The sequence below is a fragment of the Equus przewalskii genome, chromosome 10 (assembly GCF_037783145.1).
Source record: "Equus przewalskii isolate Varuska chromosome 10, EquPr2, whole genome shotgun sequence".
NCBI classification, from domain to species: Eukaryota; Metazoa; Chordata; class Mammalia; order Perissodactyla; family Equidae; genus Equus; species Equus przewalskii.
This window is the reverse complement of record NC_091840.1, coordinates 15,818,565-15,840,957: the sequence shown is the minus strand read 5'-3', so window position 1 is coordinate 15,840,957 and position 22,393 is coordinate 15,818,565. Positions and strand designations below refer to the sequence as shown.

Below are 22,393 nucleotides of genomic sequence, written 5' to 3'. Positions count from 1 at the left end.
TTTCTAGCTTCCTCTGTGACAGCCTGACCTAAGCCCCATCCGCCACCCCTGGGCTGCATGTCGCAGGGGGACACCTCAGCTCCTCCCCGGGCGGGCCGGGAAGCGTCGGTCCCCGCCCCGCTCCGTTAGGCCCGCGCTGCCGGGGGACTTTGCAGCCGAGAAGGAAGCGCGGCGGGGCGGGGAGGTGGGGGTGTGTCGGAAGGCGGCGGCGGCCGCCGGGTTTTATAATCCGCAGGGCGGACGCGGCGCGGGAGAAGGGGCAGCACCGCGCGCCGCGCACCGCGCCATGGGGGCCGCGTCGGGCCGCCGGGGGCCGGAGCCACCGCCGCCACCGCTGCCGCCGCTGCTGCTGCTGCTGCCGCTGCTGCTGCCACCGCCGCCGCCCACCCTGGCACTCGACCCCGCGCTGCAGCCCGGAAACTTTACCGCGGACGAGGCCGGGGCGCAGCTCTTCGCGCAGAGCTTCAACTCGAGCGCCGAGCAGGTGCTGTTCCAGAGCTCGGCCGCCAGCTGGGCGTACGTCACCAACATCACCCAGGAGAACGCGCGGCGCCAGGTGGGCGCGCGGGCCCGGGGCAGGGGCGGGGGCGGGGCCCGGGCGCCCAATCACAGGCCCGTGGCCGGGTGCTGGGGGGCGGGTAGTCACCGCTGGCCGCACGCCCCGGGCCCCTGAGCCGTGGGGACCCGGTGGAGCCAACGGGACTCCCCCCATCCCGCCCCATCAGACCGGCAGTAGGTGCCTTAGCACGGTGCTGGGCTCATGGTCTGTGCCCAATATAGGAACCGAAGGGATGAGGCTGGCTCCTCTGACACCGAGTGCCCCCAGGTGGCAGCGCCCAGGGATGACATCGGGCTAGGTCAGCGGCAGTCTTCGCTGAGGGTGCCCGGTCTGCTCTGGGCCCTCGTCCTCTCTGGCCGCTACCTACCCCTCTCTCACTGTTCCGGTCACCATTCATCACTATCTTTCCACTCTCTCCTCCCCCTGTCTCTTCTGGCTGCAGTTTCTGCTCCACCGCCCCCTGAGACAGATTCCCCCAGTTCCTGACCCCCAGTTCCCAGGAGGAGGGAGCAATTCTCCCACAATCCCCAGTTTCCAGGAGCCCTTGGCCTTTCTCCTCTCCCCCAGCGTCGTGACCCCCCCTACACACCCTCCCCTGCCCTCCTGGTGCCCACAGGAGGACGCAGCCTTGCTCAACCAGGAGTTTGCCGAGGTCTGGGGCCAGAAGTGCAAGGAGCTGTACGACCCAATCTGGCAGAACTTCACCGACCCGATATTGCGGAGGGTCATCAGTGGTGTGCGCATCCTGGGCCCTGCCAACCTGCCCCTGAAGAAGCGGCAGCAGGTGGGCCCGGTAGACCTGAGGGGTGGAGGCAGAAGTGGCCGGGGTGCCTCCTAGTACCCCACTGTGATGACGGTGGAGCCTGCCAGGGAGGGACCCTGGGATCTGTAGGGGTCCTGACTGTTGGGCAGGCATAGAATGGCTTCCTGAGCATTGATTTTGCTTGGAGATGGGGTGGGATGTTACTTTATATTAAAGCAAGTATTACGGAGTACAAAGAAAATTCAAGTAAACGGTAAAAGATGAAACAGGGGTTTTCAAAATTTCTCCATAGGCCAGTTTTGTTTGTGGGCTTCCTTAGAAAAATTGAGAAGGACTGAGAAGCCATCAAGGCCAGGGAATAAGAGGGATTTACCCTCACTGCCAGGTGGTGGCTGGGCTCAGACTTGAACCCTCATCCCTGACTCTCAGGACACTTGTTTCCATCTCCACTGGCTGCCTCCATCAGAGTGGAATCAGTGCATTAGTGATCAGAAGTGCTCTGAGTGCCACTGAGTGGCCTTGTCCAAGCCACATCCTCTCTCCTGGCCTCATTTTCCGCTCAGCAAAAAGAGGAGGGTGGCCAGATTCCCTCTGGGGGTTCATCGCTAACATTTTCTCGACTGTAACTCCCCAGTACAACTCTCTGCTAAGCAACATGAACAGGATCTACTCCACTGCCAAGGTCTGCTACCCCAACAAGACTGCCACCTGCTGGTCCCTGGACCCAGGTACTGCCCTGTCGCTACTGTCTGCTAGGGCTTCCTACCCTTCCCCATCGTGTTGCTGCACCCAGGAGGATGACATGTTTATCAGGAGGGACTGTGGAGGCAGTGGCAAAGCACTGACCTCCCACTGGGGCTGGACTATCAGATGCCCCCACGGCCCTGCTTCTTCTAGCAAACTGATTTCCAGAATCTCCAGCCCCTAGCCTCAGCCCCATGTGTGCTTTGGCCTCTCCCCTCACCACTAGCCTTTCTCCTGGCTGCTTAGTCTTCTGTTTCATGGGTCCTCATTCTCCCCAAGAGGCCTCCACAGGCCTTAGACCCCTCGTGGCTTCCCTTATACTTTCTTCCTCTCCCCCCACATCCCAAGCCCCATTTACCAGGCAGCCTTGAGGTCAGGCACTCCATCCAATGAGCCATGAAGGGTCAGTCTGGGTTTTGGTCTCTGGATGTCTTGTGTCGACCACCTTAGATCATCAGTCTCCTGGGGACAAGGACCCTGCCTGGGTGCTGGCTTTATATAGCTCTCCCAGCCCATCCTACCCAGCTTAAAGGTTGCCCTTGACTTTGGGGGTATCATGATGTTGAAGAAGCAGGTGGAGATGGTGAGGACCAGTGTGGGAGCTCTGGTGAAGGCTGTTATAACTTCAACAGAGAAGTCTCCTAACTGACCTTGCTCACCCGTGTCTCAGAGCTCACCAACATCCTGGCTGTCTCTCGAAGCTATGCCTTGCTGCTCTATGCCTGGGAAGGCTGGCACAACACTGTGGGCATCCCGCTGAAACCCCTGTACCAGGACTTCACTGCCCTCAGCAATGAGGCCTACAAGCTGGATGGTGAGCATGCCCTGCTCCTTCCCTTGTCTGGGTGCCGCCCTCACCAGCTACCAAGATGCTCTCCCATCCACTGTCTCCCCTGAGCCCCAACCCCTGAGGCTGACAGGGCAGCTGTTATGATGATCTCATACACTGGCCCAACGTCGCACAGTAGTGGATGGTGGAACTGGGCTTGAGCCCATCTGCCTTCCACCAGGCTACTGTCTTGCCCTCATACTGCCCCTCGTGGCACTCCTCCCAGCCCTAGCACTCATCTTTGCCTCTCGTGCTCTCCAGGATCTATTTAGCTGGAGATGGAGCAACCCTTAGTTAGAAAACTGTAGAGTGACAACCCCCAAGCCATCCTTTCCAGCTAGCTGGCATATCCACACACGCCGAGCCAGGAGAATGGCAAAGTAGCAGCCGGGAGGTGGAGGTGCCAGCGCCTTGGGCCTGAGCTGCACCCCAACACCACCCCCTGCTAGGCTTCTCAGACACAGGGGCCTACTGGCGCTCCTGGTATGAGTCGCCCACCTTCATGGAGGATCTGGAGCACCTCTACCATCAATTAGAGCCCCTCTACCTCAACCTGCATGCCTACGTCCGCCGCGCACTGCACCGCCGGTACGGGGACAGATACATCAACCTCAGGGGACCCATCCCTGCTCACTTGCTGGGTAAGGACCTGGCCTTGCCTCTGCATGTTTCCCAGGGATTGTCCTCACCATGTCGCACATTTCAGAGCCCTGCACTGTTCGCTTCCACACACATGAGCCCATGTAGCTCATCCACCACCACCATAAAACAGGCGATCCATCTCATCGTCATTGTTCCTATTCTTCAGATGGGTACCCTAAGGCTTAGGGAGTGGAATTGACTTGACAGAGAGCAAAGAACTAGTAAAAGGCGGAGCTAGAAGTCACGCTGAAGGACACATTGGAGGAGGAGTAATAATCCTCTCTTATGCCCCCAGGAAGCAAGCCCTGTCACCCAGCCTCAGGGTTGAGAGGCAGGGACCCCAGCACCATCCGAAAGGAGCCCTTGGGCTCACACTGGCCTCTGCCAGCCCTCGGGAACACAGAGCACTCAAGGGTGTGGATGGGACTGATGTGTGAGATTCCTGGTATCAGCCAGCCCAGCAGGCTGCTGCCCTAGAGTGCCTTGGGGCCAAAGGTGCTGTTCAGTGACAGGCATGGGGAACCAGGTGCTGGCTGGGCAGGGAGCCAAGCTGTCTGGCTCCCCTCCTCTGTCTAGGGGACATGTGGGCTCAGAGCTGGGACAACATCTACGACATGGTGGTGCCTTTCCCTGACAAGCCCAATCTCGACGTTACCAGTGCTATGGTGCAGAAGGTAAGCTCAGGATCAGGCCAAGGTGGGAGCAACAGGAGGGAGTCAGGCACGGGAGACGGGTGGGAAGAAGTCACGTAAGGGAGATGAGTCGGGTAGGGATCTCGGCCCCTCCCATTCTATAGAGCAGCAGCCTGGAGTGCATGTACAAGCAGTGAGCTGGGGTCTGAGTCCTTGGTGAGGTGTCAACCCCTCCCTTTAGGACCCCCTGGTGGGATGTGAGCAGCAGTCAACTTCTGTGGTCAGTAGGGGCCCTACCTCTGGGAAGGGAGGCCACAGAGCAGAGATGCCCTTCACAGGCAGGGAGCTAACCTGGGTGGGGGACCCCAAACCTGCCCCCAGGGCAGCCACAGTGAGCTCCCAGCAACTGGCCCCTGACCTGTACTCGCACCCCACCACCAGGGCTGGAATGCTACGCACATGTTCTGGGTGGCCGAGGAATTCTTCACTTCCCTGGGGCTCTTGCCCATGCCTCCTGAGTTTTGGGCAGAGTCTATGCTGGAGAAACCAAGCGACGGGCGTGAAGTGGTTTGCCACGCTTCTGCCTGGGACTTCTACAACAGAAAAGACTTCAGGTCTAGACACGGGAGGAGGAGGGTTCTGAGGCTCTGGGAAGAGTGGGCAGCCAGAGAGGCCAGTTCCCAGGCCTACCTCTACCCCAGCCCCGACACTGGCTGGGGGGCTGGGTCTATGCCAGGCCTGCCATTAGGTTGCCTTCCCTCGGGAACTTTGACAGGTAGTCAACTCCACCCGGGGAATGGAGCCTGAGTGTGGGCTGGGGCAGGGTAAAGGATTTATATGTTTCTTCCAGCTCCTTGCCCCTTTCCCTCAGGCACCAGCCTCCCCATGCTCTGGTCCCTGGCCTGCCTGTCCTTTACTCTCACCCTCACCCTCTACCCACCCCAGGATCAAGCAGTGCACACGGGTCACTCTAGAGCAGCTGTCCACGGTGCACCACGAGATGGGCCACGTGCAGTACTACTTGCAGTACAAGGACCAGCCCGTCTCCCTGCGCCAAGGCGCCAATCCTGGCTTCCACGAGGCCATCGGAGATGTGCTAGCACTGTCTGTCTCCACCCCTACACATCTGTACAAAATTGGCTTGCTGGACCGTGTCACCAATGACACGGGTATGGGATGTGGAGAGGACCCAGCCCAGTACCACCCAAACCCCACTCGATCCCACAGCAGGACTCCACTTACCTCTACTCCAATCTGCCTTTCTTGTTTCTGCCTCACTGCCCCAGGTCAGGCAGACTTGGGGACCCACCCGGAGCCCAACAGCCCACCCTGAGTCCCAACTCAGCACTGCCCAAGGGCCCTGTTCCAACCAGGGCCCCATGGTCTCGAAGGCCAGCCTACCCTTCTCTGCATCTGCCCAGCCTCACCTCCTGCTGGATCCTCCCCAGGCCCACCCTATCCTAGCTGGACTCCCTTCTCCTTCTGACCTCTCTTCTCATCTCGTCTCCTGACAGAAAGCGACATCAATTACTTGTTAAAGATGGCACTGGAAAAAATTGCCTTCCTGCCGTTTGGCTACTTGGTGGACCAATGGCGTTGGGGGGTCTTTAGTGGGCGTACCCCCCCTTCCCGCTACAACTTTGACTGGTGGTATCTTCGGTGAGCAAAGAGGGATCAGGAAGGACCTAACCCCAATGACCCTCCCACCCTCCTGGGCAACCAGGAGCCTCCTGCCTCAATCAGTCCCAGTCCCCTCCTCTTTAATAATGCCTCCATCCTTTTACCCATCACATTCTTCTTTCTTGCCTAAAACTCCCTCCTCCAGGAAGTCTTCCCCAATTCACCAGCATGGAAAAGGGATGGCTGGGTGGGAATGCCTGCTTAGCAGCTTTTTCTGCAAAAGCTAAATCAGCCTGTGTGCAACCCTTAGGTCCTAAGACAATTTAACCATCCTCTTCTAGAACCAAATATCAGGGGATCTGTCCTCCAGTTCTCCGAAACGAAACCCACTTTGATGCTGGAGCAAAGTTTCATGTCCCAAATGTGACACCGTACATCAGGTACTATTGCTTCCTTCCTGCCCCTCAGTTCTGTCACACCTTTAGTCCCCTGCACCCTACTCTGATTGTGGTCCTCCCATTCCCAGGGCTTGTCTCCATACTCTTCTCGATGCCCCACCCCCCACCCACCCAGGGCCTGGAATTCCAGCGGGCTCTCTCCTGAGCCGGGCTTGGTTCTCCCTTCTCTGCCGAGGCAGCCCCTGGTTGGGCTTCTGTCCCATGGGAAGCTGCATGGTGCCTGGGCAAGGGACCCCCACTATCCCCTCTAATGTCTGCTCTGTGCCTGCAGGTACTTTGTGAGTTTTATCCTGCAGTTCCAGTTCCATCAAGCCCTGTGCAAGGAGGCAGGCCACCAGGGCCCACTGCACCAGTGTGACATCTACCAGTCCACCCAGGCGGGGGCCAAGCTCCGGTGTGTGGGGGGAAGGGAGGGCAAGTGGAGGGTGAGGGGAAAGGCTGGAGAAGGCCATGTCTGGAAGACACCTGGCTGCTCCAGTGGGAGCACATGGGGCCAGATGGGGGAGAGTGATTTTCTTCCCTCCCGTCCTTTCTTTCTCTCATCAAATATTTATGGAATGGGACTTCTGGCTGTCATGGGGCAAGACAAATGTCCCCTGGCCCCTTCACAGGGATCCTAGGCCCCAGAGTCTTAATGCTGCTGCTCTTGCATCCAGTGGGGGGAAGAAATGGCTGGAGGTAGGGCAAGTGGGCCGGGGGGCCAGTAGTGAACTCCAGCCTGAGACTCCTGTGCCCACAGTGACCACTCTGCCTGACAGGGAGTTGCTGCAGGCAGGCTCCTCACGGCCCTGGCAAGAGGTGCTGAAGGATATGATTGGCTCAGATGCCCTGGACGCTCAGCCACTGCTCAACTACTTCCAGCCGGTCAGCCAGTGGCTACAGGAGCAGAACCAGCAGAATGACGAGGTCCTAGGCTGGCCAGAGTATCAGTGGTACCCACCGATGCCCGACAATTACCCAGAGAGCATTGGTAAAGCCCTGAGGGAGGGTGGGTTGGGGCACTAAGGCGAGTTCTCAATTCTGGGCTCTGGACCCAGGTTCCCCATCAGCTCCTCCCAGCTGGGCCCTGGTACCCTGCCCTGGAGGGCCAGGCAGCCCTCTGAGCTCATCAGCAGGGCCCTGGGGGAGAGACGGGAATGTCTTTTCCCCAGCGTCCTAGAGAGGGTATGCCCAGATCTGAGGGCCCCAGGCACAGGCTGTCTGGCCACACTGCTTTATGAGGTCACACTGCAGGCTCCTCTTTTATTGGCCAGGGTGTGGTGGCTGCAGGGCTCTGCTCTCCTGCGGCCATGGGCCAAGGTCGGGCTGCTCCAGGACTGCCCAGCCTCCTCTTCCTCATGCTTTGCTGTGGGTACCCACTACTGGTCCCCAGCCAGGAGGCCACCAGCCAGGTGACGATCAACCAGGGAACAACCAGCCAGGCAACAATCAGCAGCCAGACAACAACCCATCAGACAACCACCAGCCAGGGAACAGCCAGTCGCCAGACAACCCAGAGCCCAAGTGGGACCAGCAGGGGCACGGCAGGGCCATAAGGGGGTGGGGAGGCAGGGGTGGCAGTGGGATTTGGGCCAAACCACAGGAGGGGGCAAGGGGGACCTGTCTGTTTCCCTCCTCTCTGTCCCACAGAGCTGGTGAGTGATGAGGCTGAGGCCAGCAAGTTTGTGGAGGAATATGACCGGAGATCCCAAGTGGTGTGGAACGAATATGCCGAGGCCAACTGGAACTACAACGTTAACATCACCACAGAGGCCAGCAAGATCCTGGTAGGGGCCCTCTCTGTACTCCACACCCGTGCACATGCACAAGCACACACCCAGCTCACACACGTGCTCCGCCCAGCAACCAGTCCTCCAAAACCCGAGGCAGAGCAGGCTGCCCCCCTCTTTCCCTCCTTCCCTTGGGGTTACCTCCGTGGGGGGAGGCTGTCGGAATTTGTGAAAAATCCAAATGGAATACTTAAAACAATATCTATTTCAGATTTGAGTGGGCATATACTCAATGCCTGAACAAGTTGTCTTTCATTAATAATCAATCTATTGTTAATAACGGAATAAATGGTACATAAATAAGTGATGCAGGGGCCGGCTCAAGGGTGCAGCGGTTGAGTGTGCACGTTCCGCTTCAGCGGCCCAGAGTTCACTGGTTCGGATCCCAGGTGCAGACATAGCACCGCTTGGCACACCATGCTGTGGTAGGCGTCCCACGTATAAAGTAGAGGAAGATCGGCACAGATGTTAGCTCAGGGCCAGTCTTCCTCAAAAAAAAAAAAAAGGGGATGCTAAAGTTGGTTTTGAAAAGGTTGAAAGCCCCCATTTGCCACCATAGCGAGAGTATACTTCCCCTTCAACCCCATTCCCCACCTGTGAGTGCAGATTATATCAAGAGGAGCCACAGAGAACTAACATTTCTTAAAGAGCACTGTGTGCTGGCCCCTGTTCCTTGGCCCTTTACATCTGTTGCCTCATTTATTCCTCAACAGCCTTGCAAAACTGGTGGTCTTACTCTCATTTACAGAGTGGACCATGAGGCTCAAAGAGGCACAGAGCTAATACCAAGATGCCTCCACCCTAACAGCCTTTAAGATACGGGATGGGCTTCCTGCTCTCTGTCCCTGCCAGGATATGACTTACTCTGCTGTGGGCATCTGTTGAGGGCCCTGTACTGCATTCAGAACATTACAGACATTTCAGGTTGAACAGGGTCTTTACAGGCAAAGACGGCAACTTGATAAATCTGCCCCCTGCACCACCACCCCTAGTCCCCTCAGCTCCCCATGGCACCTCCTCCTCAGAGGCCTCTCCAAAGCTCCTGGGCCTCATGACATGGTTTCCCCTGTGCCTTCAGCTGCAGCAGAACATACAGATGGCAAACCACACTGTCAAGTATGGCACCTGGGCCAGGCAGTTTGATGTGACCAACTTCCAGAATACCACCATGAAGCGGATGATAAAGAAGATTCAGGACCTAGAGCGGGCAGCGCTGCCTGTCAAGGAGCTGCAGGAGGTGTGTGGTTTGAGGGGAACAGGGAGTGGAGGATCCAAAATCAGGACCAGGTTGTAGCTCGAGTGAGCCCCGTATAGGGTCCGGCCTTCATGCTGCTTCCTCTTCCTCGATTTGTCAAGTCATGACATCTGCCATGCTGATATACACCTCCAGAATTACTGAGAAGGCAGCAGCTTTGGGAACATGCTCCCCCAAATCCACAGCCCTGCTCTGCAATGGTGCCTGGGTAGCAGGTGGCAAAGGGGTGCAGCCTGCTGCCTCTCTTCTTCCTCCTGCAGTACAACAAGATCCTGCTGGACATGGAAACTACTTACAGCGTGGCCTCTGTGTGCCTCGCCAATGGCACTTGTCTACAGCTAGAGCCTGGTGAGCGCACGAGGGCAATGAGAGGAGGGGCTGGGGTTGCCCAGCGTCAGGGGGGCTGGCCCATGCAAGGGGGGTCAGGCGGTCTTCACTCGTTCGGTCGGCATGCCCAGGAAACTCACTTCCCTGTTTTCCACCGGTGGGGCTTCTCTGCCACCACTTAGAAGCAGCCCCTGCTTCGTCGCTGCCCTAATCCACTGCCCCTCCTTTGGACCCGCCCATCTGCTCCCTCTCCGTGGCCTCTAGGCTCTCCCCTTCTCTTTTCCTCCCTGTGCCATACCCTGCAGAGCAGCAGGTATCTCAAATTTGTCTCTCAGATTTGTCTTTCAAGGGCTTGGAGTCCCAAATAAAGCTAGTAACTCTAGGCACCTCCCTTCCATGCTCCCTCCAATCCTGTCTTTCCCACCTTCTCTGGCCCCTTCATACCCCACCATAAATTGAAGCCACAGCCTACAGAAGCCACATCCATGCCATTCAGCTTCACTCCCTCCACCACCACTTCCTGCTGGAAGGAGGGACTGGCTCCTGCTTGTCCTCTCTCTCCCCACTGGCTGGGCCTTCTTACCTTCTCCCCTTTGAGAGAGCTCACCCTCAACACTCAAGTCCCTGCACACAGATACAGCCCCTCCTCCCTCCTGACCTGCCCTTCCCAGGCTTGGAGAGCCAGAGGCATAAACATTCTCCCTGAGGGATCTCTATCCAGAAACAGTCTCTTCCTGGCCCTGGGCCCAACTCCCACATTAGGACAATGACAAATAGAAGGGAAATGGAAAATAAACAGGAGAGAGAAAGTTTTCCTGGGACAGGGTTTGGCCTACGGGTTGTGGATGTGGGTAGGCACGCAAAGTGTTGGGGGGGCATTTGCTTGTGTATGTGTGTGTCTCTGCATGTGTGTGCCTGTGTGCAAGTGGTGTGCACATGCATGTGTGTGCGTATGTGTGTTAATGGATTAAGAGCATTAAAGGGAGTGTGGCTTTCAGCGCCCCTCAGTCAGTCCCTTAATCCAGGGCTGGGCCATCAGGTCACTTCCATTAGTGAAAATAAGAAGCACCCAGAAAAACAGAACACTCACATCAGCAAAGGACAGATACGAAATTCTCAAACTACATTGTTTTCTAAACAAAATTAATTTGAATGTACTTTCTCTATGAAAAGTAGATATTACGTGGCATGTTCCGAAATAAGGAGAGTGAGCACAGGTCACTGAGGTGTGCAGGGCCCAAAGCCATCAACAGTCTTCCTTCTCAGGCCGGGGCCAGACAGGAAGGAACGCCACCATTGGTCTGTGTGGAGCTTCAGAATCAAAACACGAGCTCACATCATCCTTATCCCAGCTCTGTGAGGTGGATGTCAGCTCCATACAGTCCATAATCGAGGAGGCCACTCACGTAGGCAGTGGCTCCTACAGGACGCAGACCCGGGCTTGCTGGCTCCCTGGCAATGCGTGGATGGTTCTCTGTACTTGGTTTTCACAGCTATTGTTTTATTCAGTCGGTTCGGTTGCAGGTTGTGAAAGATGCCCTGGGCCCTGTGGGAACACAGAGATAAACAAGGCACACTCCCCGCTCAGGCGCTTCATGCTCCTGTTCAATCTTCACCCCACTGTGAGGGTGGCATTTTCCCATTTTATAGACAGGGAAAGAGAAGTCCATGACTTGCAAGGTGATTTTGGTGTCAGTGGGAGACTAGAACAGGAACTCAGATCTTTTGCACTTCAGGCCCTTTCTCCCAGGGACGGGGCGAGGAGGGAATGAGTAGGGAGCAGCAGCTTTGGGGTCTGGCCTTTGGTTTGTGATCCAGTTCAGCCACTTCGTGGGGGACCCAGCCATGTCACCAAACTGCTCACAGGGAAACAATCACATCCCTCACAGGGCTGTTAAAATCCCATGATCGCCTGAGGTCACGTGCGTGCAGTGCTGAGCCCCCACCTGGCCTCCGGGCGCCCCTGTAGAAAGGGTCCCACCCTTTCTCCTATTTCAGCAGACTTGCTACCTGTACTGTCCCTTTTACGTGATCTCACCAGTTTTATTCCATCTCTGAAGGAGGTGGGAGGTGAGCCAAGGGCTGGCGGCTTAAGCCATTCAACCTCTGCCCCCCAGATCTGACGAATCTGATGGCCACATCCCGGAAATATGAAGAACTGTTGTGGGCATGGCAGGGCTGGCGAGACAATGTGGGGAGGTCCATCCTCCCTTTTTTTCCAAAATACGTGGAGCTCTTCAACAAGGCTGCCCGGCTCAATGGTGAGTCCCTCGGCTGGCATCACTGGCTCTGTGGTCCTAGCCCCACTGGGGCCCTCAGAGAGGTCCTTAGAGACCCTAAGCCTGGTGAGAGGGAGGTCCCTGAAGGAGGCAGAGGGTGTTCAGAGAGCCTGCTGTGTCCCCCTCTGCAGGCTATGTAGACGCAGGGGACTCGTGGAGATCTATGTACGAGATGCCGTCCCTGGAGCAAGACCTGGAGCAGCTCTACCAGGAGCTGCAGCCGCTCTACCTGAACCTGCACGCCTACGTGCGCCGGGCCCTGCACCGCCACTACGGGCCACAACACGTCAACCTGGAGGGCCCCATTCCAGCTCATCTCCTGGGTGAGGACAAGTGCTGGGCCTTGAGGAAGGGATGAAGGCAGACCCCAATATGAGGAGGATGGGGCCAGGGCTAGCCAGAGGGTGGAGAACAGGCTGGGAAGGCTCTGCGGATGGCACTTCCAGCTGGAATGCTGAGAAGACTTGAGCCTGGAGAGAATGTTGCCAAAGCTGGAGTGGGGTGGGGGATGGATGCTGGGAGATGAGCCTCCTGTTTGCATCTGGTGCCTCTTTTGCTACAGATCCACATTGTGCAAGTCATCATGGCTGGGGCAATGTGGGGGAAGTTCATAATCTTGTCACAGGGAGACCACATCATTCATCACAGCTCAAGGCAGCATGGTATAGGAGCGTGAGGAAGGGGCTGTGCATAGGAGGTGAGGCCTCCCCAAGAGGTGGCATGTAATCAGAGCCTTGAAAGATGAGAGGTTCTGACAGATGGAAAAAGTAGTGGCAGGGAAGCAGGGAATGGCAGACAGAATGTTCAGGCTATGGGAGTTAGGAGAACAGAGAATAGTCCTGAGAGTGTAGGTGCATCTCACCTTTTGGACCCTCGCTTTGCAGAAATTGTGAACTCCGGTGCCTTGAATACATGGAGTGGGCAGTGGAAGACAATAAGGGATGTAGGGGCTGGAGCAAAGTAGAGGCTACCAGGTCTCTGTCCCTGTCAGGCCATTGGGAACATATTCCTGGGGGGCTTGTCACTGTGAGCCGAGAGCCCAGATGGGGCCACAGAGCATTTACAAATCACTAGGGAGACCCCAGAAGCTGGTGCAGATTTGGGTCTAGTTCTCACACAGCCTGGAGGGTCTTTGCAGCCCAATTGACGAACCATCCTTGCTCCCTCTCTGGTGAGACTAAAGAACATCAGAGTGGCATCAGCTTGATGACTGAGAAACACAGACCCCAGGAGGGGAAGCAATGTGCCCAGGTGGCCCTGGAGCTGGGCCAGAGCTAGGCCTTAGAACTCAGCTGCTGGCGATGGGTGTGGCCAGGCACTGGCTCACTCATGCTTTCTTGCTCATTCATTCTTTTTTTTTTTTTTTTTTTTTTTTAAGATTTTATTTTTTTCCTTTTTCTCCCCAAAGCCCCTCCGGTACATAGTTGTATATTCTTGTTGTGGGTCCTTCTAGTTGTGGTATGTGGGACGCTGCCTCAGCGTGGTTTGATGAGCAGTGCCATGTCCGCGCCCAGGATTCGAACCAACGAAACACTGGGCCGCCTGCAGCAGAGCGCGCGAACTTAACCACTCGGCCACGGGGCCAGCCCCTTGCTCATTCATTCTTAACTCTCACTGGTTTCTACTTTAGACTGCACCTGATGTCAGCTCAAGCTTAATCTCCTTTGGCTATAAAAGACTCTCTACTCCAAATCTATTTCTAGACTTTTCCACTCACTCAGAATATCTTCTTTTTCTCCACTCCTGGGGAACTGGGCTCTCTTCTCTTACCCTAAATGGAGAAGCATCAACCTCTCCTGAAGGACGGTAGTTCTTGCCAGGTGACCACATAAACCACTCTCAGGGATGTGGAGGGGACACAGTGGTAGCTGGTCAGGAGTGCAGCCTGCCTGCCTGCATTCAAACAACAGCCTCCTTGCTTAGGAGCCGTGGGCCCCCAGGTGGGTTACTTAATTCTCAATAAGTTGTGGCCATGTGTGCATAGATGTTCCAGGGACCTGAGGCTTACACAGATGCGAGTCATTTCAGTCTTCAATGCTCATGGACAGTGAGGACCACCTTGACTCCCTGATGGCCAGCAAAGTTCTCACCTGTGAGTCAGGACAGTAATGACCTTGTGGGCTGGATGTGCAGACTGATGACAGTGTATGTCAAATGCCCAGCACAATTTGCAAATAGTAGGTGCTCAAAAGACGCCATTGTGATTAGCAAGACTGGGATCTGGTTCCCTCACCCTGTGTTGTGGTGCTGAGCCTAAGTAGTAACATCTGTCTCTTCTACACACCTCCAGGGAACATGTGGGCGCAGACCTGGTCCAACATCTATGACTTGGTGGTGCCTTTCCCTTCAGCCCCCAAGATGGATGCCACAGAAGCCATGATAAAGCAGGTCCGTACCAGCCTCCTTGAACTCCTGCTCCTCCAGAGCGGCCCCAGGGCACAGGGGAGGAGAGGCCCCCGCCCTGGTGGCAGAGGGCCCTCTGATTCAGGAGTCCCTTCTAGCTTGGCCCTCTCCCAGTACTCTCCCCAGCTGTGCCGCACAATCTGTCCCCATTGTCCTCAGTTTTGGCAGACCTCCCTCTACTTGCAGGGCTGGACACCCAGAAGGATGTTTGAGGAAGCGGACAATTTCTTCACCTCCCTGGGACTGCTGCCTGTGCCCCCTGAGTTCTGGAACAAGTCCATGCTAGAGAAGCCAACTGATGGACGGGAGGTGGTATGCCATGCCTCTGCCTGGGACTTCTACAATGGCAAAGACTTCAGGTGTGTCCAGACTACAGCTAGGGGGTCTTATCCTGAGCCCAGTGGACAAGGAGATGAGCCAAGTAGAGGCTCCACTGCCATCCCCTCAGCCAGAGTGAGCAGAAACAGGTGCAGGGGCCAGAGCTTGGGATGGAAGATCAAGAATGTTGGGCCTGGTCTCAGCTTGCCCATTGGATTCTCGCAGGGGAACTCCATCCACTAGGTGAGGGTTTCCTCGAGTGCTGACCAGCTCTGCCAGCTTGGTCAGTTGGTCAGCGCCCAAGGTCCCAGTCCTGGGTATGAGCTGCCCAGCCTTCCCTCACTCCAGGGTGCCTCCTGCATACAGCTGGTCCTCTCCCCACGTGCATGTGCCTTGACATAGGGAGGCATATGAGCATGTGGCGGGGGGTGCTTCACACAGATCCACCCTCACCAGTAACAGAGGCTCAGAAGCTGTCTTCATTGGAGGACTGTGTCAGTTATCTATTGCTGCATGACAAACCAGCCCCAAACTTAATGGTATAGAACAACCATTGATTATGCTCATGAGTGTAGGGGTCAGGAATTCAGGAATTACAGTGGAAAAGGCTTGTTCCTGCTCTGCATGTTGGAGACCTGAGCTGGGGTAGCTCTCCTGGCTGGAGATGGCTGAAACGGCTCAATGGGGCCATCCATCCGGGGCCTTGGTTCTGGCAACTGGTTGGGTTCTTCAGTTTTTCTCCATGTGGCATGCTGGGGCGGGAATGTTCAAGTTGACTTCTTCACTCACATGTTGGCTCCCTGGGCTGGGATGGCTGGAGCAGCTGGGGGTTGGTAGGACATCTCTTTCTCCAAGCTAGCTTGGGCTTCCTCACAGTATGGCAGTCAAGCAGTCAGATTTCTTACCTGGAAGTTGGCATCCCCCCTGGTGAAAGCAGAAGCAGCCAGTCTCTTAAAGGCTAAGTCTAAAACTGGCACAGAGTCACTTCTGCCACATTTTATTGGCTGAAGCAGGTCACGAGGCCAAGCTAGATTCAAGAGAAGGGAAAGGACACCCCAGCTCTTGGGAGAAGTGGCAAAGATGATCTGCCACAGCTGAGGAAATGTCTTTTTTGAGAAGAGTAGACACAGAAAGCCTGGAACAAACCAGACAGGGTTCACTGGATCACCTGGCCTTGGGCCCTTCCTTCAAAGGCATGGGACTGACTGCAGCTGTAGGGCTGGGCATTGACAGAATCCAGGGGTGAGAGCTCTTGTGGGCATCCTCCTTTGTATGTGGAGTCATAGGAGAAGGTGAACAGACCCCAATCTCATTGTAACCAGGATGCTGGGCCGCTCTTCCCCCTCCTAATAGAATGACAGAAAAATGGGGTCAACTGAACTAAAGGGCTCTGTTTAGATCCAAGGGAGAATTTCACTGGCTCACAAAAGAGAATGAAGAAATATGGAGAGGGAGGTAGACCCTCTGGCTTGGACAGCTCTGCAGATGTCATTTCAGTCCTGACCCTAAGAAATCCTGCAGTGAATATGCATGCTGGTGGTGGGCACATTGGATGCAGAATAGCTCAGTTGTTTCCTTCAGGAGGCCTAAGTTTGGGGAGAAACAAAATGTGTACACAAGAAACCATAGGACTCACGTCCTAGAAAGTCCTGCGCTGACCAAAAGTGAGTATCCCAATGCCTCGAGAGCAAGTACTTTGCAGTCAGAAAGCAACATGGCAGTGTGGGCTGGAGTTATTTAGGGAAGTTGGAGGCAGAAGAATGGCCTGAATGACCATACTTTAGGGGCTTCCAACCCCCAGATTCCCTCTTTCTCAGGCTCATTCCATTTCTCCTTTTGGGTTTCTTCCCATAATGCTGTGTTCCCTGCATATAGCAGTGATGGGGGTCTGCTCTTTATGCAGTAAGGACAGCAGTTCCCTTTGCCCAGGGCTGCTCACTGCCCTCTTCAACACCCTCTCCCTACCCCCATGTTCCCAGGATCAAGCAGTGCACTGCTGTGAATATGGAGGACCTGGTGGTGGCTCACCACGAAATAGGCCACATACAGTATTTCATGCAGTACAAGGACTTGCCTGTGACCTTCCGGGAGGGTGCCAACCCTGGCTTTCATGAGGCCATTGGGGACGTGCTGGCACTCTCAGTGTCTACCCCCAAGCACCTATACAACATCAACCTGCTGAGTAGCGAGGGTGGTGGCTACGGTGAGAGAAGAACGGGAAATCCTGCTGGGTGGAGGGATCAAGAAGGGGCAGTGATCTTGGGAGATGGGGAGAGGGGTCTTAATGGTGACCGGCAGAGGCTGGTACAGAGCAATGGTGAATAATGGGGCCACCAGCAGGGTGAGCTGGGAGGATGGAACCCACAGACCATCCTGAGAGGCAGGTCACAGGACCCAAAGGGGTTGAGCCCACTCCTCCCTTCCCCACCCTTCACACACCCATCATGGCCAAGCTGCTAGGACATGGCAGGAGGCAGGCGTAGATCTGACAACTGGGCTCCTTTCCCTTGACAGAGCAAGATATCAACTTTCTGATGAAGATGGCACTCGACAAGATTGCCTTTATCCCGTTCAGCTACCTTGTTGACCAGTGGCGCTGGAGAGTGTTTGACAAAAGCATTACTAAGGAGAATTACAACCAGGAATGGTGGAGCCTCAGGTTCTAGAATGCCCCTGTGGGGGTGTGGGTGGGGGAGTCTCTGTGGGTGTCTGTGTGAGTGTGCAGGTGCCTGTGTCTTTGTGCACGTGGTAGGTGTGTCTGTGTATATGACATCTAAATGTGTGTGTGTGTACATGCACATGGGTCTTAATGTGTGTGCATGTAAGTGACAGAGTATGTAGGGGGTGACTGTGCACAGAGGCACAGCACGCAGGGATCTGGAGTACCCAGTGTAGCCCCAGATGCAGGGACCATCCTTCAAGTCAAAAACACCAACTCTTCTTGGCTTGATTCTCCCCAAACCCTCCCTCCAATGTATCTTCCCCCTTGACAGGCTGAAGTACCAGGGCCTCTGCCCTCCAGTAGCCAGGTCTCAAGGTGACTTTGACCCAGGGGCCAAATTCCACATTCCTTCAAGTGTGCCTTATATCAGGTAACAACGGGAAAGGGAGGAGGATGCACCATGAGGGGCAGTGCCTGCTACTTAGTGTTCAAACTGCCATCGCTGTCCTGTCGGGAGCTCCCCGTCAGGGCGACCTGCAGGGCCCAGCTGCATGGCGCACTGTGCCTGGGCCAGTTGCCTGCAACCAAGGCTGACCATTGCTTCACTCTTTTGACATGACAAGAGCCTCCACCCTCCAGACAATTGAAAACAAAAACTCCACTATAATTGGCCAATGGTTACAAGGCTAATGGTTTGTTAACATTAACCATGTCCATGGCTAGGTCATGACCTGAGCACTGTTTGGTTTGGTTTTGTTTTTTAAACAATGTTGTGATTCCTGTACTACATATTGAACATATTGCCTGTGCTATAATTTGAGTTGTACCTGGAAGACCTTCTATACATCAAAACTAGGATTAGAGACCCAGTTGGACAGGGAGGCTGTGTTGTCAGGGGCATGAGGTCACAGAGAACTGGGCTCAAATCTGATCTCCACTACTTTGTTTCCTTGAGCAAATTCTTCAGTGTCTGTGAGCCTCAGTTTCCTCACCTGTGAAATCCCATTTCACAGGATTGTTGCAAGAGTTAACTTCTTAGCGTAGTTAGCGTACACAGTGTGCTTGGGAAATGGTGGCCATAACCCACCATTACTAAATTACTCTCTTAAATGGAATGTGTAAACACACTGATGCTGTGAGTCATGCAGCCATAGCATGAATGTACCCAGCCCAGTCCCTTTCCTTCTGTGTGCTGCAGGAGAGCACTTGCTGAGGGCTAGGAAGGGTAACTGTAGGATCTGGAGCCCTCCTAGGAGGTATGGGTCGGGGGAGACCTCAGGGTGGGGTTCCCATTGCTCCCAGGCTACAAATAGCCCAGGCCCTCTGTGACGAAGGCACAGAGGGCAGTGAGGGCTGCTCCAAGAGCTCGGTGGCCACCTCTAGCCCTTGTCTCGTGTGGTCCCTGGAAGCTCAGTGAGGGAGGGCTCATGCCCACCGTGGCCACCTTTCCACCCAGGCACCTGGCACAATGTCAGCACCTGGTCAAAATCTAATCAATAAGTGTGAGGTGGGTGAACTCTGTCCCCTAGAGTCCAGGAAGAGAGAGAAAGCCTGCTCAGATGCTCCAGAAAGCAGTAGTGGGCAGGGGACCAAGGAGACTCAAAGGCACCTTGGAACAGACCTGATTGGACAGTGCGCCAAGATGACCTGTAGGAAGGGCCTCCACCTGCCTTCTCGACTGGTTTCTGGGCTTCCAAGCTGACACTCACTTTCACACAGAAGCCAGGCCCATGTGATGGTTAGCTTCCAAGCTTAGCATAGATAATTCCCCAGGAAGGTGGGCAAAGGAGACACATTCCAAATTCTGACCAGCAGCCTTGGCAAAGCACTTTTAGGAAAAGCCAGGAAAGTCAGTGGCACTTGGCTTGTGCCCAACATTCAAAGTGGGACGCCTGTGCTGCTGGTTTGGGACATTCAAAATTTTCCAGACTTGGAGAGGTTGCTTTGGGCTTGACCGCCAGATTTCTACCAGAGAACTCCTGCTGCTTTGGGATGAAGGAGATCGTTTGGGCTGGCTTCCTTGCCCAGATCACCCTGCCACATACATGTGACTTTTTGGGCCTCTACTTGCATATACCCCAGGGACAGAGACCTCACTGCCTCCAAAGCAGCCTGCCAAATCTTTGAAGGGCTCTGCCCTGACCCTCCTCACCCACGAGTGACCCCCAGAGCTCCTCAGAGCAGGCCCTTCCAAGATGTGGAGGCAGCCTCGCAAGTGGGAGGCGTGGAAGGGACCTTGATGACTCTGAGGGCCAAGGGGGGCTCACCTTGACCTCCTGACTGTGGTAGGAGTTGAGGGGTGGCTGGGGCTCATTGGTACGGGCCCTCCAACCACCCCACTCTCATGCCACACCTTCCCACCACTGCAGGTACTTTGTCAGCTTTGTCATCCAGTTCCAATTCCACGAGGCACTGTGTCAGGCAGCTGGCCACAAGGGCCCCCTACACAAGTGTGACATCTACCAGTCCAAGGAGGCAGGGAAGCGCCTGGCGTGAGTCTTCTCTGGCCTTCCTTTGACCGTTTTCCACGCTCTGACCTACTCCCCTTAGCCTTGAGGAGCCCAATGGGTCTCTTCTGGGAACACCTGCCATTTGGGCGCTTAGGCTGGGAACTCCCAGGTGGAGCTTATGCTGCACCTTGATGTGCCATCTCCAGTGGGGAACTAGAGCCCTCTGGACCTGGGTCATCCCTCCCCCACCCCTACCCCCACCCCCAGACCCTTCCAATCCCAAAGGGAAGTTCAGGCTGGGAGACGGGGTGTGGAGGGTGGGTATTAGGTTGGGGCAGCAGAGACAGTAAGCTTCCTCGCCTGTCCTTCTGACTTGGTTTCCCTTCTCTGGTGCTCCCCCAGGGACGCCATGAAGCTGGGCTTCAGTAAGCCATGGCCCGAAGCCATGAAGCTAATCACGGGCCAGCCCAACATGTCAGCCTCAGCCATGATGAACTACTTCAAGCCGCTGCTGGACTGGCTCCTCACTGAGAACGGGCGGCACGGGGAGAAGCTGGGATGGCCACAGTACAACTGGACACCAAACTCTGGTACCATCACCCATCCCACCTCAGCCCCAGGCTGGTCCCCAGAGCCCACTCCCTCCCCAGTTCAGGCATGTTCAAGTCTGACCTCAGAGCAAGGAGAGGGAAGCTGGTCTAAATGACCCCCAGCCCTGCCCACCGCCCTGCCCACCACCCTGCTCTCCTTGCTTCCCCTGCCCAGCTCGCTCGGAAGCCTCCTTCCTGGGCACCGGCCGTGTCAACTTCCTGGGCTTGAACCTGGAGGAGCAGCAGGCCCGTGTGGGCCAGTGGATGCTGCTCTTCCTGGGCGTCGCCCTGCTGGTGGCCACCTTGGGTCTCACCCAGCGGCTCTTCAGCATCCGCCAGTACAGCCTCCGCCAGCCTCACCGTGGGCCCCAGTTCTGCTCCGAGGTGGAGCTGAGACGCTCCTGAGATGACCGGGCTGGGCCAGGCCTGCCGGGAAATGTCCACCACCGAGAGACTGGGATGGGGGCATGGGGTGGGCCGAGAACCCGGTGCTCCTCTCAGCTCACTCCCAGCCCTCCTGCCTCCTCCTCCTGCCCCGCCCCTCCTCCCCACTCCACCTCCAGTCCTGTGCTGCGAGTCCATCCTCCAGACCATGAGCCATGGCAGCTCCTGCTCACCAGTCCCTGGGCACCAGGCCACCTACTATGGAGCCCCCACCCAGTCTCTCTGTGAATACAATTAAAGGTCCTGTCCTCCCCATCTGAGTCTGTGTCCCTCACGGAGAAGCCAGGGACAGGGACAGGAACACTCTCCCACCTCCTGGCAGTCAAGTGGGTCACTTTACTGGGCATCTTTATCCTCCTTCAAGAAGAACCTGGGAAAATGCCCCAGAGCTCTGGCCCCAGCACCACCGACCGCCTGCTCCTGTCTTCCCTCTAGGCCAGGCAGCCCGCCAGTGTCCTGCCACGGCTGGCAACCCCTGCCCTGCCTGGGCACCAACCCAGGAGGATTCTGGGAAGCAAAGTGGGAGCTGACCTTCTGGGCTTCCGGTCTTGCATTTCCATGTGCTTTGGGAGCCCTGCCCCATGCTGGCACCCTGCCCCATCTGTTCCCATAAATGGTCGGGTCCCCCAGATGGAAGGCTCCTGGCTGTCCTCTGGTTCCCTGCACAAGAGCACCTTGCAAGTGCCTGACTCACTGAGAGTGCAGAACCCACCCCATGGTCACCTGGGCTCCTGCCTCACCAGCTCTGCGTCCACTTGTGAAAGTGGACAGAGGCACTTGAATATTGCCCATGGGGCCCAGGGCCAGGTCCCTTCGCCCTAGCTGAAGAAGGGCCCTAAATGCTGGAGCATGACAGTAGCCAGTGCCCATGCAGGAATTAACTGCCAGAGGCCACCCCGCCCGTCCCTCAGCACATGCCCTCACCCTGAGTCTTCCCTCGGAAGGCCAATATAGGTTCGAGGGAGTATCATTTTGAGGGACATTTTTATAACTTTTATCTACATGTTTCTTGTAGAAAATTTGTAAAAAACTATAAATAAAATAAAAGTCCTTTATATCAACAACAAGAGATAAGCACTGTTGACATTCTGGTATCTATCTTTCCAGTCTTTTTTTTCTCTGCTCTTATTTTAAATGGGATCACACTGTATTTACAGAGGTGTATCCTTTTTCCAGTTAATATGACTAGATCTATTTTCCAGATATTTAAATGCCAAACCTAGAATCTGGCCAAACAGGAGTCAGTCAGTTTTCCAGGGCCAGAGGCTTCCACTGCCAGCCTGGCCCCCTCTGTCAGGACCCTGAGCCTCTTTCCGGCCTTGCTGGTACCTTCACCCCAGGCAGGCCCAGCCCCCAATCTGTGTCCCCCAATATCCTTTAGTCCACAGTTTTTGCCCCCCTAATCTCCAGCTGCTATGTGTGTCTGTGTCTCTATGTATGTGTGCATGTGCCAGTGTCTGTCCATCTGTATGTCTGTGTATTTGTGTCTGTCTGTATCTGTGTGTGTGTGTGTATGCATGCGTGTGTCTGTGTGTACGTCTGCGTGTACGTGTGTTGCACGTAGACTTGGATGTACGGGCCTGTTCCATGGGGCAGGATGTGGAGTTGAGGTATTTGAGATATGCAAGAGGGTGGAAGTTTACAATTAC

At 55.7% G+C, this 22,393-nt stretch overlaps 1 protein-coding gene across 7 annotated transcripts; it reads left to right on the top strand.

Moving 5' to 3' along the window:
- The first annotated feature begins 83 nt into the window (after nt 1-83).
- LOC103559241 (angiotensin-converting enzyme) lies at nt 84-21,818 on the top strand. 7 transcript variants are annotated; one of them, XM_070561702.1, is made up of 26 exons: nt 84-556; nt 1,176-1,343; nt 1,957-2,050; nt 2,737-2,880; nt 3,345-3,536; nt 4,114-4,211; nt 4,611-4,783; nt 5,115-5,338; nt 5,684-5,828; nt 6,131-6,229; nt 6,519-6,641; nt 7,006-7,217; nt 7,877-8,013; nt 9,095-9,253; nt 9,532-9,619; nt 11,716-11,859; nt 12,009-12,200; nt 14,168-14,265; nt 14,467-14,639; nt 16,578-16,801; nt 17,113-17,257; nt 17,592-17,690; nt 19,630-19,752; nt 20,113-20,300; nt 20,476-20,738; nt 20,951-21,818. In XM_070561702.1, exons 1-25 carry the CDS (start codon nt 287-289, stop codon nt 20,703-20,705), a joined length of 3,942 nt encoding a protein of 1,313 aa, XP_070417803.1. In that variant the 5' UTR covers nt 84-286; the 3' UTR covers nt 20,706-20,738; nt 20,951-21,818. The 7 variants fall into 7 exon arrangements, with proteins under 7 accessions (XP_070417803.1, XP_070417804.1, XP_070417806.1 ...); XM_070561703.1 differs by lacking the exon at nt 17,592-17,690 and having other exon boundaries at nt 117-556; nt 20,476-21,818; XM_070561705.1 differs by lacking the exon at nt 5,115-5,338 and having other exon boundaries at nt 225-556; nt 20,476-21,818.
- The last annotated feature ends 575 nt before the right edge of the window (nt 21,819-22,393 follow it).